The sequence below is a fragment of the Stegodyphus dumicola genome, chromosome 4 (genome assembly GCF_044657685.1).
Source record: "Stegodyphus dumicola isolate Sdum_Otavi_A_Nest chromosome 4, ASM4465768v1".
NCBI lineage: Eukaryota > Metazoa > Arthropoda > Arachnida > Araneae > Eresidae > Stegodyphus > Stegodyphus dumicola.
Window position 1 is genome coordinate 49420033 of NC_140771.1, and position 16819 is coordinate 49436851.

General features: G+C 33.5%; 1 protein-coding gene across 4 annotated transcripts in view; it reads right to left on the reverse strand.

The window, feature by feature from the left end:
• Window positions 1-16819, reverse strand: part of LOC118198788 (transforming growth factor-beta receptor-associated protein 1-like) — a 214021-nt gene that overhangs the window by 3367 nt on the left and 193835 nt on the right. For all 4 annotated transcript variants that reach the window (XM_085814824.1, XM_085814826.1, XM_085814825.1 and 1 more), the window contains 2 exons: window positions 10974-11052; window positions 9268-9458 (listed from right to left, as the gene is read on the reverse strand). In XM_085814824.1, coding sequence (XP_085670950.1) covers window positions 9268-9458; window positions 10974-11052 — 270 coding nt within the window. The remainder of the gene's footprint in view (window positions 1-9267; window positions 9459-10973; window positions 11053-16819) is intronic.

Consider the following 16819-nt stretch of genomic DNA (forward strand, 5'->3'; position numbering starts at 1 on the left):
ATATACTCAAATGTAATGTTCTATTTTAAATGCATATAAATTACGTAAGAATGCTGTGAAGGAATCTTGATTGGTAGCCTTGTTGTTATGAATCCTACTTGTTATTTTATTCTATAAATGTAAAATGCGCAATCTTTACAATGCACATTTACAATTTAGAAATGTGTCATGCAGTGCAAGCAGATTAAAATTTTGTATGTGACTACAGCAATATGACATAATAGGTACTGATATTTGAATTCTTAAGTTTTTACTTTATTATTTTATGAAAATAATTTAAATATGTAAATTCCATCATTATTGCTAATATTGCACATTAATGTATTTTGATTTCAATTGTAAATACACTGCTGGCCACCCAAATTGCAACACCAAGAAAGACGAGAGATATCACAACAAACTTTATTTAGTAGATAACATGTTGACCAAGTATCAAATCATTAAATTTATATACTTCTGTGAAGTGTGGTTCCTTCCAGAATCAGCAGCCAGAGTAGCCACCATAGTTGGAGATCATCGCTGCCACACGCCTCGGCATTGATACAAAGAGACTTTGGACGTGTTCTTGGGGTACAGCAGACCAAACAGCTTTCACACGTTGCCAAAGTTGACCTGGTGTGGCAGCTTGGGATGTAATCTGGGTCAATCGTTCAGCAACCAGGGAGCCGGCCAGGGAAGCAATTCCATCTCGCAATTGATGAAGAACCCTTGGACAATGCGTGCCATGTGTGGTTGCACATTATCCTGTTGAAATATGGCTGCGGGCATGCCCTGAAGGTAAGGACAGCCAACTGGCTCCAACACCTCGGAGATGTAGCGTTGGCTATTTTAAGTACCGGCAATGCATACTAGAGGAGTGCGACAGTGATATCCAATACCGCCCCATACCATAATACCCGGTGCGGGACTAGTGTGGTGGTGCATGACCCAGTTGTTCAGCATTCTCTCTCCACAGTGTCTCCAGACTCAAATCTGATCATCATGGTGTTGCAGACAGAAGCATGACTTGTCAGTAAAGACAATTTCATTCTATTCGCAATCCACATCCTTCTTTCATTGCACGAATGGTGGCAGAGACGTCTGTGGTTCTGTGTCAAGAGTAGACAAAGCAATGGACATCTTGCGGACAGACCACTCTGCTGTAAACGACGTCGAATGGTACACGCTGACACTGGATGATGCGTTGCAGACTGAATGTGCTTTGTTTCGTGATGGGACTGAGTAATCCATCACTGCCATGTGCACAATGTTCCTGTCATCATGTCAAGTGATGCACTGAGGTGGATGCGATCGAACATGTCGGTCCGTCGTACCCTCCTGCATCCAACAGTCAAATATCCACATTACAGTTGTATGGTTACGTCCAACACGACTACCGATTTCCCTGAAAGATAAACCCCACTCTCTGTAGGCCACTATCCTTCCTCTGTCGAAGTTGGATACTTGATCACAAGATGATCGCTGTTTACTACAAGGCAAATTTTTTTTTTTTGAAAAAACCACAAGAAAAACACAATTGTCGAACTTGAAATCATCAAAAACTCCAAGCCTTAAATTGTGCTTTGAAGTGGCGCCACAGGCGCACATGATGTGCATCTGCACTGAAATTCTAATCATTTGCATATCTCACCTCCACTAATGCATATTGTAAATTTCATGTTATTTGCATGCTTCCTTCAGGGTGTTGCATTTACAGTGGCCATCAGTGTATTACGCTTTTCAGTTATATTATAAGAAATAGCAAGAATCCAAATAATTCAATGAAAGTAGATTTTTAAAGGAATCATTTTTGGATGTTAGGCTTAAATGCAAAACATGCTTAGGCACACAGTGATGTTCAGTGCTTCAAGGTCACCAGCACATGGGGAAACTTCACTGTCTCAATGTCAGGAGTGATGATGCTAATTAGTGATTTTTCAGATCTGTGTTTCTGATAGGTTGCCAAAGATATACATTTTTTTCTCTATCTTAATAATACAGAATACTCCTTTATATGTGACTCTGGCTCTATGTAGATGTCCAGGTGACTAATTACTCTCATCATCATTTCTCCGGACAACAATGGATACAGAAGAAAGTTGAAAACAAACATTTTAAATTTAACACTAATTGTCCTAATCGTAATTTCTCCAGACAACAATGGATACAGAAGAAAGTTGAAAACAAACATTTTTATTAGATCACCAGAGTACTTGTGTAATGACAAAAGACTCCTAGGCAAATTTAAAAGCTAGAAGAAATTAATATTGAGATGGTTAGCAGTTGCTGCCAAAATGAAGAACCCTGTTCTCATATGCACTGACTAATTTAAATCCTGCTGGGAACTAACAAAAGTAAACATGACAATAAAAGTAAAATGATAAGACAAGTGGTTAATGAATACAATACACATAATCAGTCAAATTTATGTCTCATTGCAAAAAGATTAAATAATAATATGCAAGATCTTATCAAAATGAGGTTATCAATAACTTATTTAATAAAAACTAAGTGTGACTAGCAAATATGTAAGAAGGAGGGAGACATGAAAATTATTAAAAACTGAATTAAGTTTAATAAAACAATACACATGATTACTGTTTGCTCAAAATGCAGCAAATATTTGCACAAGTTAAAAATGTTATATTATAAGAACTTGTTTTAATAATATAATTTGCTATTTTAGTTTAAAAGAAAACTTATGAAAAGTGTATGTCCAGAATACTGCAAAAATGATAAAAAGTAAAAATATGTCCTAAAAATATAACTTTTATGATCTCTGAGAAGTATGTATAAATATATATATATATATTTCTCACAGTTTGCAAAAATTATGTTATACACATGCTGTGCTCTTTATCTCATGGATCTCCAAACTAAAACCATGGTAATTTTTTCCTCTTGAGTTTCAACAAAAACATCACTGTACATGTTAAGCCTACCATTACTAGGACTTAGACAATAATTTCACGCAAAAACACACTCCATTAATTAAATGCATATAGCTCCAACTATGGCTTTCACATATACAGATTAATAAAAGTTTATATCAAAGGATAGTACAACACAAAGTCTGAGAACAGAACTTCACAGATTTTGGATTTGGGACTTTTCCATATACAAGATCATCAGTTTAAATCTAGTAAGATGACATGTAGAAATTATAAATTAAAAATATGAAATAATGAAACATTTATGACCTTCACAGAATGAAAAAAATAATTACATAAAAAAAAAAATCTGAAAGGTTTGAGATTTTAAATTACGTCCAAAGGGGCATTTTTTTAACATTTTGTGTGTTACATTTATTTATTAAATATCACGTTCTTTGCACTTAAACCATAAAATTCAGTTCAACAGCAATATCGCAAAATAGTTTTTAAATGAGCATATATTTAGAATTTCCGATACAGAGATTCACGCGCTGGAGATAAAAATGTTTTGTCTGCACAACGTTGCCATGGCTCGCTTTGAAATCCTCGAGTTTGTTAACCAAAAATTCGTTAATGTTTTACAAAATATGAAACAAATATAATAAAATAAATTTCAAAGTTGGTCTTCCATATGCCCGTATTCACAGTAGGACTATGTCATTCAAAATTCGATGGTTCTATGTACCGTCGTTTTATCACAATGCGAGAAATATACATACATTTATGCATATTTTTCATTATTTAATTTCTTCAAATATAATGCAGGCCTCTAACATTTGGTGGCAACAGTTTGAAAAGTGAAACGGACATTTATAGTGATTCCACGCAAAATCTCAAAAAGAAAACAATAGTCCTTCAGCTACAAAACCCCTTTGGATTAAAAAAAAACCCTCAACATTTATTTGTCTGCTTTATTAAACATTTCCTTCAATTTAAGTTGCTTCATAGTTTGTGCTAATATTTTCTCTTTATTTCTACACGTAAGACATAATTTTTTGTTCACTCTCAATGTTCGAATGTCCAAATCCTGTAACTGTCTTATCAAGATTTCCACTAAATTGTCAGTCAAAATTTTTTCTCTCTCAACAACCACTCTGTTACTTTCTTCATTACTAGTAGCCATTCTTTACTGGATTAAAAAAGCATGGTACAGGCACACCATCTGCTAGTTGATTGAGGATTCAAGCATTGTCATTGCAATCAAAAAAATTCTGTTACACCCTTTTCATTTATTATCATTTCTTCACAAATTCAACTTTCACTTTCTGTTTGTGATATATGAAAAACCTTCAAATTCATGGCCATCATCACAAAGCTTCACTAGCATCCGCTATATACTATACGCATTGTACTATGAGAATGGTGATAAAGGGATGTTGTCCTGCTAAATTTTGTCTTGCTTCTGTATCCTGCTGATGAAGCATTAAGAATGAATTATATTAGTTTAGTTACTTATTATACTCATGCATGTTTTCTGCACATATTTAAAGGTTATCTGAAACTTGAATAAATCAATTCCCACATATACTGAAGGCTTATCCAGAATCAGTGCTAGACATTGGGTGACCCAATGCAGTTTCACTAGGTCCTAAATTTGAATGCCAAGTATCTCTCTAAATTCTAAAAATTTTGCTGCCTCTAAATTTTACATTCCAGTGCCTTTCCTAAATTCTAAAGATCTTGCCATTCCTTAATTTTTTTGCTTGGTGCTTCTCTAAAGTCTAAAAAAATTTCCCTCTCCTAAATTCTGCACCTGGTGCAGCCGCACCAGCCTTGCACTTATCTGAATAACAAATCGGTTATTCTCAATTCACAAAGCACTAGATGTAATCTTTTGACCTATGAACTTCATTTACAAAATCTATTTTTTGAATATGAAAAGAAATTTCTGTTAAAGTCCTTGGCACTTTGCAATAATTGCCAAGCGTAATATCGACATAATGGGTTATCATACTCTTTGATATTCAGTTACTCAATATAGAAGTGTTTAGACACTGCTGCATAAGTTATTTCTTTAGCTACTGTGTGTTTATAGTCATATACTAATGAAAGAAAAATATAATGATTTGTCAGATTAGTGTCAAAGATAAAAATTATTCAATAGGTTTTAAATAAATCAATGATGTTTTGATGTAGATGTTTTGGTTTGAGATACATATCAAGCAAATAGGCGGTTTTCAATAAAATACACACAGACAATGATTACTGTAGCCAAAACTAATTTCTGTCATCACACGATATGTTACTTGGGGCTCTGTGTCACTTAGCTGACACAAACATTAAACTGATAGCACGCTTAGCTGACAAGATATACATTTAGATAAAAACATGCAATGTTTTAATAAACTTATCAATTTTTTTCTGACAAAATGCAGTTTCCATAATATGCAACAAGAAGGTTTATGTGCAAGTATCACATTTAGGTCTTTAATGCTGCAGAGAGTACAGATTTTAAAATTGGACAGAAAAAGCTATCTTAGGTTGCTGTAGATTATGCACAAGTAAAATAACCATAAAGCACTTAGAAGTTTAGACTAAATATATGCTACTACAGTCAAAAATCTTTAATCTGGACGTCCATAATCCGGAATGATCTGTAATCCGGACCTCAAAGCTACAAACTTTCTGCAATATGCACATATGCGTTAACGCATGCACGTTTAATGTATAACGGACGGTATAAGCTAAGCTAAAATTATCTAATTATCTATTTCAGTTAATATTGCAGATTGCGTTGTTCCTTAATCTTCTAATTGGATCAGGCTTATTATTTTTTGCAGACTGTTAGAGCAATTTTATAAAAGTAAGTTTGAACTTTTGATTATGTCAAAAAGAATTTCCGATTCTGGAGCTGCCAAAGGATTTACAAAGAGAAAGCATGTTTCAATGTCCATTAAACAAAAAGTGGAATTGCTGCAAAAAAGGGATAAAGGCATAAAGAAAGTGACAGAAAGGTGATTTGTTTCTCTAACCATTCCGAAATCTGTTTATGAATTTCATGCTGTTCTGTAGGGGGGGGAGAAGTCGTGGCCCGCAATGAACTGGAAGTTCATCTGTCAGCACTATCCTAATCTTCAGGGCAGATGTTTTTATTTTATTCGGCTTATAATTCCTTACTAAATGGAGTGTTTCATCTTGATGTACTCCGATATGATTTAAATCATTTTCTTCGTCATTATAAATATCAGGAATACACATCAAATATTTTTCTGGTTGCAATTTTCTAATTTCGACTATGAGTAATGTACTATGCTTTACACATGCACACGTTGAAAGAAATGTTTAATAAAGTAAACAAAGAAATTAAGCTTTTTATTGTAAATTTTGATACCCTTTAGATCATAATTGCTCTTTATTTCATAAATTACAGTTTCATATTTTTAATTTTAGAATTTCTGCATGCCATCTTACCGGATTTAAACTGATGATCTATAAACCGGAAAAACCGATAATCTGGAATCGCCGAAGTCCCGACGAGTCCGGATTAAAGACTTTTGACTATTTCTTTCTAAATTTAATCATAATTACACTTGCACATTTCTCCTGACGTGCCTTTTAAAATCTTATTTTTTAAAAAAATTTGACTTTACATACATGTTTATACATCAGTAGATGCTTATTTTAATCATCTTAAAAACAATGTAATCAAATATTCACAATTCTCACTCATATTAGGGTTTTCACTATGTTAAAAAATTACTCAAATGACATACCAATGCTCCAAGAAAATGAAACAACATACTTAGCTAAGTAGTATGCATGGAAAATACGAGTAGCTGAAAATAATGGAAAAGTTATCTTTATGCAGCATATACATTCACATGGGTATTTGTCAACGTGGGTTTTTAGCTATTCGTTTCATCCATATAGATATTTGTTGTGTAGGTAATCATCAAATTTTGGGGGGAAGAAGGGCTTTTGTGCAGAAGGCTTTTATCTGGCCGTCCATATTGATATGATATGCTAAAATTCTGCACACATTAAAATCAGAAGTGGGATCTCTAAGAATCAAATAATTGAATTTACTGATAATTGAGAAAATGATTTGGAAGTTAAACTTATGAAGAATTGGATGAGTTTTGAAACTCACAGAAGTATTAAATTATTGGACCAATGTGGACAATTTTATTAAAATATTGCTATATTTTTCTGTCTAAATGTACACATTGTCAGTTAAACACACTGTCACAACTAAGTATCCATGCCAGCTAAGTACTTAAAATCAAGTATGTTCAAATATTTAATTTATAAGAAATAAGAATTATGAAACATAGAAGAAAGTAATACAGTACAAAGTCCATAATCTGGACGTCCATTATCCGGAAAGATCTATAATCCGGACCTCAAAGCCACAAACTTATGCATGCGCGTTTGATGTGCGCATCCGCTATGCATGCGCAGAAAGCCAGTAAAGCATTTACCCATGTGCGTTTCCGATAGTGAAGAAAGTGACAGAGAGGTTATTGAAAATGAAAAAATTTCAATTGACAAGTTAGTCAGTATTCTCGACACAGCAATTACAGGACTTGAACAGTGGAACTTTGTAACTGAACAAGACATTATGTCTTTATAGAATTAAAGAGAAAGTATTAGCACCGAAAAACGAAGCAACTTAAACATTTTACATTGAAAGAAATGTTTAATAAAGTAAACAAATAAATATTAAGCTTTTTTTGTAAATTTTGTGACCCTTTAGATCATAATTGCTCTTTATTTCATAAATTACGGTTTCATATTTTTAACTGTATAATTTCTGCAAGCCATCTTACCAGATTTCAACTGATGATCTATAATCCGGAAAAACCCCTAATTTGGAATCACTGAAGTCCCGGCGAGTCCGGATTACGGACTTTGTACTGTATTTGAAAACTCATGCATCAAATCATTGAGTATAGAGTTATGCTAATAAATGATTAATTCTGTAGTAGGAAGGTGTTTTATTTAAGGCCAAAGTGAAATTAAAAATCAAGATTTTCCATATGCTTTATTAAGAAAAATATCAAATGTACTTGCAGAAAGCATACAAAAAAATTCTAAGGGGGAAAAAATTGCTGGTGATTTGGAGGTCCGGATTTTAGATCATTCTGGATATTGGACATCTAGATTTTAGACTTTGTACTTATTTTCCCTGTTAGGCGACATATGCCCCATTTTTATGCCCTATGAAATAATTCTGCAAACTATAAAATTTTGCTTCTTATTATAATATACAGTCAAAAGTCGTTAATTCGGACACCCATAATCCGGAATGATCTATAATCCGGACCTCAAAGCTACAAACTTCTTGCGCATGCGTCGCGTTGACGCATGCGCGTAAGACCTTTACCGCTGCGAATTTGCGTGTGCGCGTGCGCAAAATACGTTTACGCATGCGCGTTTAATGTATAACGGACGGGATAAGCTAAGCTAAAATTATCTAATTATCTATTTCAGTTAATGTTTCAGATTGCGTTGTTCCTTAATGTTCGAGTTGGATCCGGATTATTATTTTTTGCAGACTGTTAGAGCAATTTTATAAAAGTAAGCTTGAACTTTCGATTATGTCAAATAGAATTTCCGATATATATTTACTAATATGTAAAGGATATACAAAGCGCAAGTATCTTTCGGAGTCCATTAAACAAAAAATGGAATTGCTGCAAAAAATGGATAAAGGCATATTCTTTGTTTATCTAAACTTAAACGTTTGTTTATCTAAACTTTGTTTATCTTTAACGCTGCGGCGGCGTGCAACGAATTGGAAGTTGATTTATCAGCACTATCCTTATCTTAAGAGCAGATGTTTTTATTTTATTTGGCTTATAATTGCTTACTCAATGTAGTATTTCATCTCGATGTACTCCGTCTTTGATATGATTTAAATCAAATGCCTCGTCATTATAATTCGCTTCCGATAGCGAAGAAAGTGACAGAGGTTATTGAAAGCGAAAAAATTTCGATTGACAAATTAGTCGTTATTCTCGACACAGCAATTATAGGACTTGAACAGCGGAACTTCGTAACTGAACAAGAAATTATGTCTGTTTATAGAATTAAAGAGAATGCATTATCACATAAAAACGAAGCAACTGAAACAACTTACATTGAAAGAAATGTTTAATAAAGTAAACAAATAAATATTAAGCTTTTTTTTGTAAATTTTGATACCCTTTAGATCATAATTGTTCTTCATTTCGTAAACTACGGTTTCATATTTTTACTTTTATAATTTCAGCATGCCATTTTACCAGATTTAAACTGATGATCTATAATCCGGAAAAATCGATAATCCGGAATCGCCGAAGTCCCGATGAGTCCGGATTAACGACTTTTGACTGTACTAAAAATAAAAATATTTAGCACTATATAAATTCACCTGTCCTCAGTCATCAATACAGAAGAACTTTCCATGTGAATTTTTGAGAATTTGACAAGCAAATTTTCTCCCCGAGAAAGAGCACTCTGAAGTCTGCAACAATATCGTTGGTGCAATCTAGAACGCAGAGCTTTGATCAAAAACTGGTCTAAAATTGCTATTGACCAGTGTGATGGAATAAGATGAAGAACCTAGTTACATAAAATAGAAAACAATATATATATATGATGAAGAGCACAATATATAAAATCCAGTTTAAACAAAGAAATATATGTATGAAAATATAGAAGCTTAAGAACCCATTAGCAAACTCTCAAATGTGAACAATGGCACGCAGTTAGTTGCATTAGAAATTTTTTAATAGATTTGGACATTACTGGAGATGAATTCATATTCAGTATTGAAGCAATATATTACAATCCACTAAAAAATTCTTTTTTAACTGCAGTCACATAAATCTTTTGTCAGAAGTCACTAGTTTTATACCTCTAATTGAAGAATCATTCTGTGCTGTTTTAATCAAGCAAGACTCCAGTAATTAGAATTTTGATAATTTTACATTAATGAAGTAGCAGCCAAAATATGTGCACATGCACCAAAAATTTACCTCACCCTGTGAAGTGTACCAAATATTGTAATTCGAAATGTTTTAACTCAGACATGAAATAAATCTTATGAATATTTAAATGCTATCGTTTTGTTAGATTTTGATGAGGAAACCAAGATAGATTTTAGTTAGCAGCTGTAAAATAATGTGTCTATCATTAAATTCTTTAGCCATAACGTTAATTTCATACTACTATTTATATTAATGTTAATATAAATAGTAGTAGTATTACTACTATTTATATTAAAAATTTACTACTATTTATATTAGTGTTAATTTCATACTACTATTTATATTAAAGTTTTAAAGCTGTTAAATAGTAGTAGTATTACTACTACTTAAGTAGTAATACTACTACTATTTAGTAGTATTACTAATAGTAAATAGTATAGTATAATTAGTATAGTAGTAGTAGTATTACTACTACTATATTAAAAATTTTCTATTATTTATATTAGTGTTAATTTCATATTACTATTTATATTGTACCAGAAACTTATATTTTTATTACTACTAGAACTAAAAATACTATTTTTTTGCAATATCAAAATGACAGTTTCTAAATAAAGTAATAATTTTCTTGCAAATATTAAAGAAGAAAAATTAGAATAATAAAACCATGTAACAGATCAGAAAATAATGATTCTGTATAATTTGAAGAAGTACTTAAACTAGAACATGCTAAAATTTTAAAGCAAAACTGTTAGAGTAATGTTTTGTACACTTTTTATACAGAATTTAAATGTATTTAATTTATATTTTTTAAGATAAAGTTAAAAATTAATTTCTTATATATATATTTTTAATTTTTTCTTTCCTTCAAATCTAATGGCTTTTATGTAAACTCGAAAGATTCACACAACTCAGTCTCAAGCAGTGAGGGATTTTGATCTTTTACTGTACAATCTTATGAATATTATGAATATATAAACACTATGAAATTCAAAAATGCAACGAATAAATTACAATATAATTTTTCCATAAAAATGTGTAATAAAAGAGAAAATATAAATAATTCAATATGTATATTTACATTCTAGCTTCAAATCTTTATTAGTATTTTATAATTAAAACAGTCAAAAGTTTCATAAAAATCTACCTTTGTAACATCAAATTCTGCTAATTCACTGTTTAAAAGCTGGATAGCTGCAGGTAGCATTTCTTCTTTGTAATGCTCACTAAAACAATTAAAAAAAGTGGTTTTAAATGAATGATCCTTTAAGAAATATACACTCTCCCCCCCCCCAAAAAAAAAAGAGAAAGAGAAGGAAACACTTTAAAAAAAATCCGATCATCTCAAAATTTTGTAAGCAAATTTCGTCATGCCCAGTATGCAAATGATTAAATTTTCAAGGCCAATGTATGTTAACTTCAGTCACAGTGCATGTTTCTACTGTGCTTCTAGTATCCCGTAAAACAAGTAACTTTTGTAGACTTTATCTTTTCTCATTGCTAGTGTTGCAGTTCTCTGGAGACACAGCTGGTAATGCCATCATGTTGAAGGTTTTATAAACAATTGGACAACTTTAAATGTGGTCGCCCACCAGCGGCCGAGCAGTAAAGTCGCTGAACACTCGTAGTTCGGTCCGGGATCACGGATCACGGAAGATCCGGGATCAAGGAAGTACAGACTGTGGTTGACAGTCAGACGGCCATAACCTAAATTTTTTAGTCCACTATATGCCTTCCAGCAGTATGAAACCACAGTTGATCCCGGCAACACCCATTCAACTATCACTCTCTCCAAACTCATCTTTGATCTATTCTCAACCTCTCTAAAAAAACATCTGTTCGTTCCTCTTTCTATATCACCAATTACCCAATGACCGTCCACAGGCTTTCCTCTTCCATACTTCATTTTCCCGAACTTGCTCTCAGCCACTTCAACTATCACTCCTTCATCACCAATTGGAACACTATCATTTATCACAGTCGTCATATCCGAGGTTTGAATCCCGCGAATGGGCTGGCTGCATGGGTGTTTTCGTGGTTTTCCCCATGTGTAACAGGTATACGAGCCAGTTTCCCTTAGAAAGTCCTCCACGAAGGCATCCCGCCCCTTAGGCAGATAGCCCCCGAGGCTTTGCCATAATTAAATAACCTAACCTAACCTTAAATGTGGTCACATATTAGGGATGCATTAAGTGGGCTGGTCATGCCAAGCAATAGGCCATAGGGACACAGATGTGCAAAAGTGCTGGAACCAATGGCTGCCATATGGTACTCATTGACTGAACCAAGACTCTGGAAAGTGAAGGTGCATAAATGGATAAAAGACAAGATTGAATGACTGTGAAACAGGCCTGGACTGCCCAATGGCATCATTATCTGTTATCCAACATGCACAGCTTCTTCCATACCATTGGTGCCACTTTCCACTATCTCACGGCACTTGCCTGAGGTGGGGTTGCGCTTACATGAGTCTTTAAGATATCTGCTTTTACCCTGCAATATCAATACAGTCTTCTGGAATGGTGTCACAGCCGATCATCATAGCTGCCAGGCAGATGGTATTACATAGTATTCAGCTATGTCAGTCTTGGAGCAGACAATTACTGGGTCCCTGTGTGGAGGCTAACAGCAATTGTTTTACAGAGGTACACAGCCATTATCTCTGGTGTGATGGTGTGACTTATGACAGCAGGTCGACCCTACGACTCTGGTCATCCTGCATGCAGCTTTAACAGCTCAACAATATGTTAATGACATCCTGCGGCCATTTGCATTCCCTTCACGGCAAGTCATCCTAAAACCATTTTCCAACAGGATAATGCTAGGCCCCCTATATGGCTCACATATCTCTGGATTGTCTCCGAGCTGTGTTTATTCTTCCTTGATCAGCAAGGTCACCAGATCTTTCACCAATCGAATACGCAAGGGATATGGTCAGCCACCAGATTTTCGGCAGTTCAAAATGTCGTAGATCTGGAGCAATAATTGAGGCTGGCAGAATATATCAAAAGATTATCACTCTACTAAGGGGGAACCTACTATGATTGTGTGTCCTTCTATTTCATTAACAATGAAATTGTTTACAGCTCTATCTATTTGGCAGATCAGTGCACTAAGTTTAAGCCTTAGATACAAGAATATCTATCCACTCCAATGATCCACAATAATATTTGTCTTACCTCAATGTTTACTAGCAATGTATCGCTCCCAGCAGGCCTTTACTAATTACAGATTTGAACATTCAACATGCAATTGCTAGCAACTATGGCACTGAATCCTATGGCACTGAATTTTTAATCATTTCATTACCTGTGTATGAGCTTTATGCATAATTTCAATAAAAACAGTCACTTTCTTCACAATGCTTTCCCCCCTTCTCTGCAAAAAAGAGTGTATATAACCTAAATTGTTAAAAAATTCTTCTATAATTAAACAATCTCCGTTAATATGCTTCTCTTTTGCTTACATTACTCTTTTTTACAATTCACAAATGGATTTCAGAGTTCAAATACACTTCCTAACAAAGTTTTTTTACATGACTGAAAAAAAGAGTCAGTTTTCTTATGTTATGAGTCAATTTTCATATGGTGTTGAGGATTTAGATTAAGAAAATATTTCATTGCTCTCCATTTTATAGTAAATCCTAAAACTCCTTTCGTACTTGTATTGCTAACAAAAATTACATACTTTCTTGCATTAACATAATTGCTTGCATCGGCAACAAGAATCATTATAATATAAAATATACTATCAACTACCTCATAAATTATTTGATTATGAGATTTAGTTTAGACAAAATTTGTGGGAACACTTTTTGCGTATTTTCAGCTTCCATCATTATGGAAACAATGCAACCAAGAATTTTGAATGGCATTCAAAAACTACTAATTTTGACAAAATAAATGTAGCTAAATTTCAAGTACATCAAAATAATTGGTCAGAAGAAAACGCATCAGTCAGGAAGAATTCTATTTTTATAGGTACTATAGTTGGAAATACCCTATATTTTGTAAACATTAATGCTCACATACATAACAATCATAAAATTTTTCAAATGAAGAAAAGTATTTTCAGATTCTAATGTAAAAATCTGTACTAAATACACATTTCCCTGTCTTTTTCAATCATTCTGAACACACTCCCTTAGCATGGCCTTCAGATACTTTTCCCTGCTTTGCATATCAAATTAAGCCTAATAAATAACTTTATTCATTGTTTCCCAAATTTAGAAAATCTTACAAGAGAAAAACTTTCATCAATCAATAAACCAATAAAATAGTTGCAGAATGAAAGGCTTTTGGTAAATTGGAACGTGAATTTATAAAAATAATGAAGTAGAAAAATATTGAAAACTGGCTTAAGAACTCCGCAATAGTAACCACTAGCTACAATGGAGGAAGTCTCACAAAATTCCCTTTCTACATTCTCACCAAGAATATTCCACTGAGAACTCAGGAGCTTTGAAGGTTGAATAAAGTGAGGGATTCCATCAAAATACTGAAGAGATGGAACAGAGATAATACAGTAAATAAGACCCTAACATGATGATCAAGTACAACTGCTTTACGATCTTGCAGAACTGAGTATACTTGAAAATAATTTGCAGGATTTTCTAGCACATTACAAAATGTTTTGAACTAGAATAATGTCCCAAGCTTTGCTACAAACTAAAGAAAAATCATTTTCCCTCACAACCCCAAATTATTTAAAATGTTTGATACACTTAAGTTGCTGGTCACTAACTGATACACTAGATACTTTGATACACTAGATGGCATCACTAACTATGAATATTGTTTAGGTCATGAGTACCTACTGGTATTTCTTTACACAGGTGGAGTCAAGTCACACTGTTCATATATTCTTCAGTATTTCACACTATTATTGTACATGTTCAAATTATTGGATGGCAAAAGTGAATATGAATATTCTGGTGGGTCAAATTGAGTGAGCTTTAGGTGTTAGTGAAAATGAATCATATAGCAATGGCTATTGCAAAGACTGGCGTTCCCTTATATGTCGTACTGTGTTTTCATATGTATCACATCCCCACGCCATATAAATTGCTTACAGATATTAAATAAAATATGATTAAAAGAGTTGCACTTTTCCAGAATGGCACCATCAGAATGATATTCCAAAGATTTTTGGGCATATAAGTAATATATTTTAGACAGAGTAGCTAATATTTTTGCCCCTTTTAAAATTTAATAAAATTGTTGATATTTACAAAAATAGTTTTGTTTATTCTGAGTTTTCATTTCAAGAGCAGTTATTAACTGAAATTTAATAAAGTGCGGAAAGAAATGCAACTTAGCATGGAATGTAGAATAGAGTAGCTAAAAGTTAAATATGGAGATATTGTTCTAAATGGAATCATAGACATGGGAGCACAAATTTCAGTAATCTACAAGAGATTGGTAGATAACATAATTTGCGAAGCAAAATAGAGATATCTTCTGCTTTTGGTGAAAATGAAGTTACTCCACTAAAAATTTCCCAGATGAAAGATGATCTTTATGGTAGAGTGCCCTTTACCTGTGCTGTTTCAAAAAAGCTAGTTACTGACTTGTTACTGAAATCTTCAGCTTATGAAATGCTCTGCGAAAATACTGAACTGTGTCATAGTGATTGTCAGTGGTATGCATCTTACTTAGACTGTGATGAATCAGACAACAAACCCTCACCAGCTGAAAACAATACTTTACATTTAGATGTAGTTAATCAGATTTCCCAAGGAGACACATAAACCGTGAAAACAAGAAACCAAATAAGACTATAATTTAGGGCACTTCAAGAACAAGATCAGACTCTGAAAAAGTGTTTTGAATGGGCGAATAAGAATGAAAATTCATATGCTTTTGATAATGGCATATTACTTCACTCCGAATATATTTGTGGTGAATGCATTAAGCAAACAGTGTTATCTTTACAAAAAAGAAAGGAAGTTCTGAGAATGACACATGAAATCCCTCTTGCTGGACACCTTGGTGAGAAAAAGAAAATTCAACGAATCAAGTACTCATTATTTTAGCCTACTATTAAGCAAGATGTTAAAAAGTTCTGCAAAAGTTGTAAAGAATGCAATTGAGAAGGACAATAATATATAAAAATAGAATCCCAATTCAACCTTTTGTTAGAGCAGGAACACCCTTTGAAGTAAGGAGCATGGATAGTATCAGACCATTAGAACCTCCATCCGGAAGAGCTCATTAGTTTGTGATACGTGCAGTTGACCTATGCACTAGATGGGCAGAAGGCGCTTCCATCAGAGATCAGTACGAAAACAACTTGCAACATTTTGATGAGGACTTTTTCTCAAACGGGATTTCCAAAAATGATTTGTTCCGACCAGATAACTAATTTCATAGCCAAACTCGCCCAAGCTTTTGAGTACCTGCTTGGTGTATCTCCATGATTCTCCACTGCAGGACATCCCGAGAGTATGGGTAACGATTTAAGGTATTAAAATCCTATTCCAACGTCTTTGGTAAAATTGTTGATGGTCATGCCATAAAGGTTACAGCAGATTGTAGTCGAAAAAGATTAAGACCCTATCATGTGCCTGTTCGCTTCAAGACAGAACCCATTATAACAGTTCTTTAACTTGATGATCAATATGAAGTTGATCATAAAGTTAAAGAACTGTTATAATGGAATCTTATAGAGCCCACTGACAGTGAATGGGTATGACCTGTAGTATGTGTTGCATACTTAGCCAACTATAAGAACTACTGCCTTTCATACATTGATGATGTAGAAATATTTTCCGAGACTTGAGATGTCCACCTCCATCATATCAACCAAGTGTTTTAGATACTTAAAAACGTAGGACTAACAGCAAATCTAGAAAAATGGGATTTTGGAAAGAGTCATGTGAAGTACCTAGATCATGTAATAGGTTCTGGCACTCAATCTCCAGATACTGAGAAAGTAGAAGTCATCCGGAATCTGTCTAAGCCTACCACTAAAAAAGAAGTGAGAAGTCTTTTA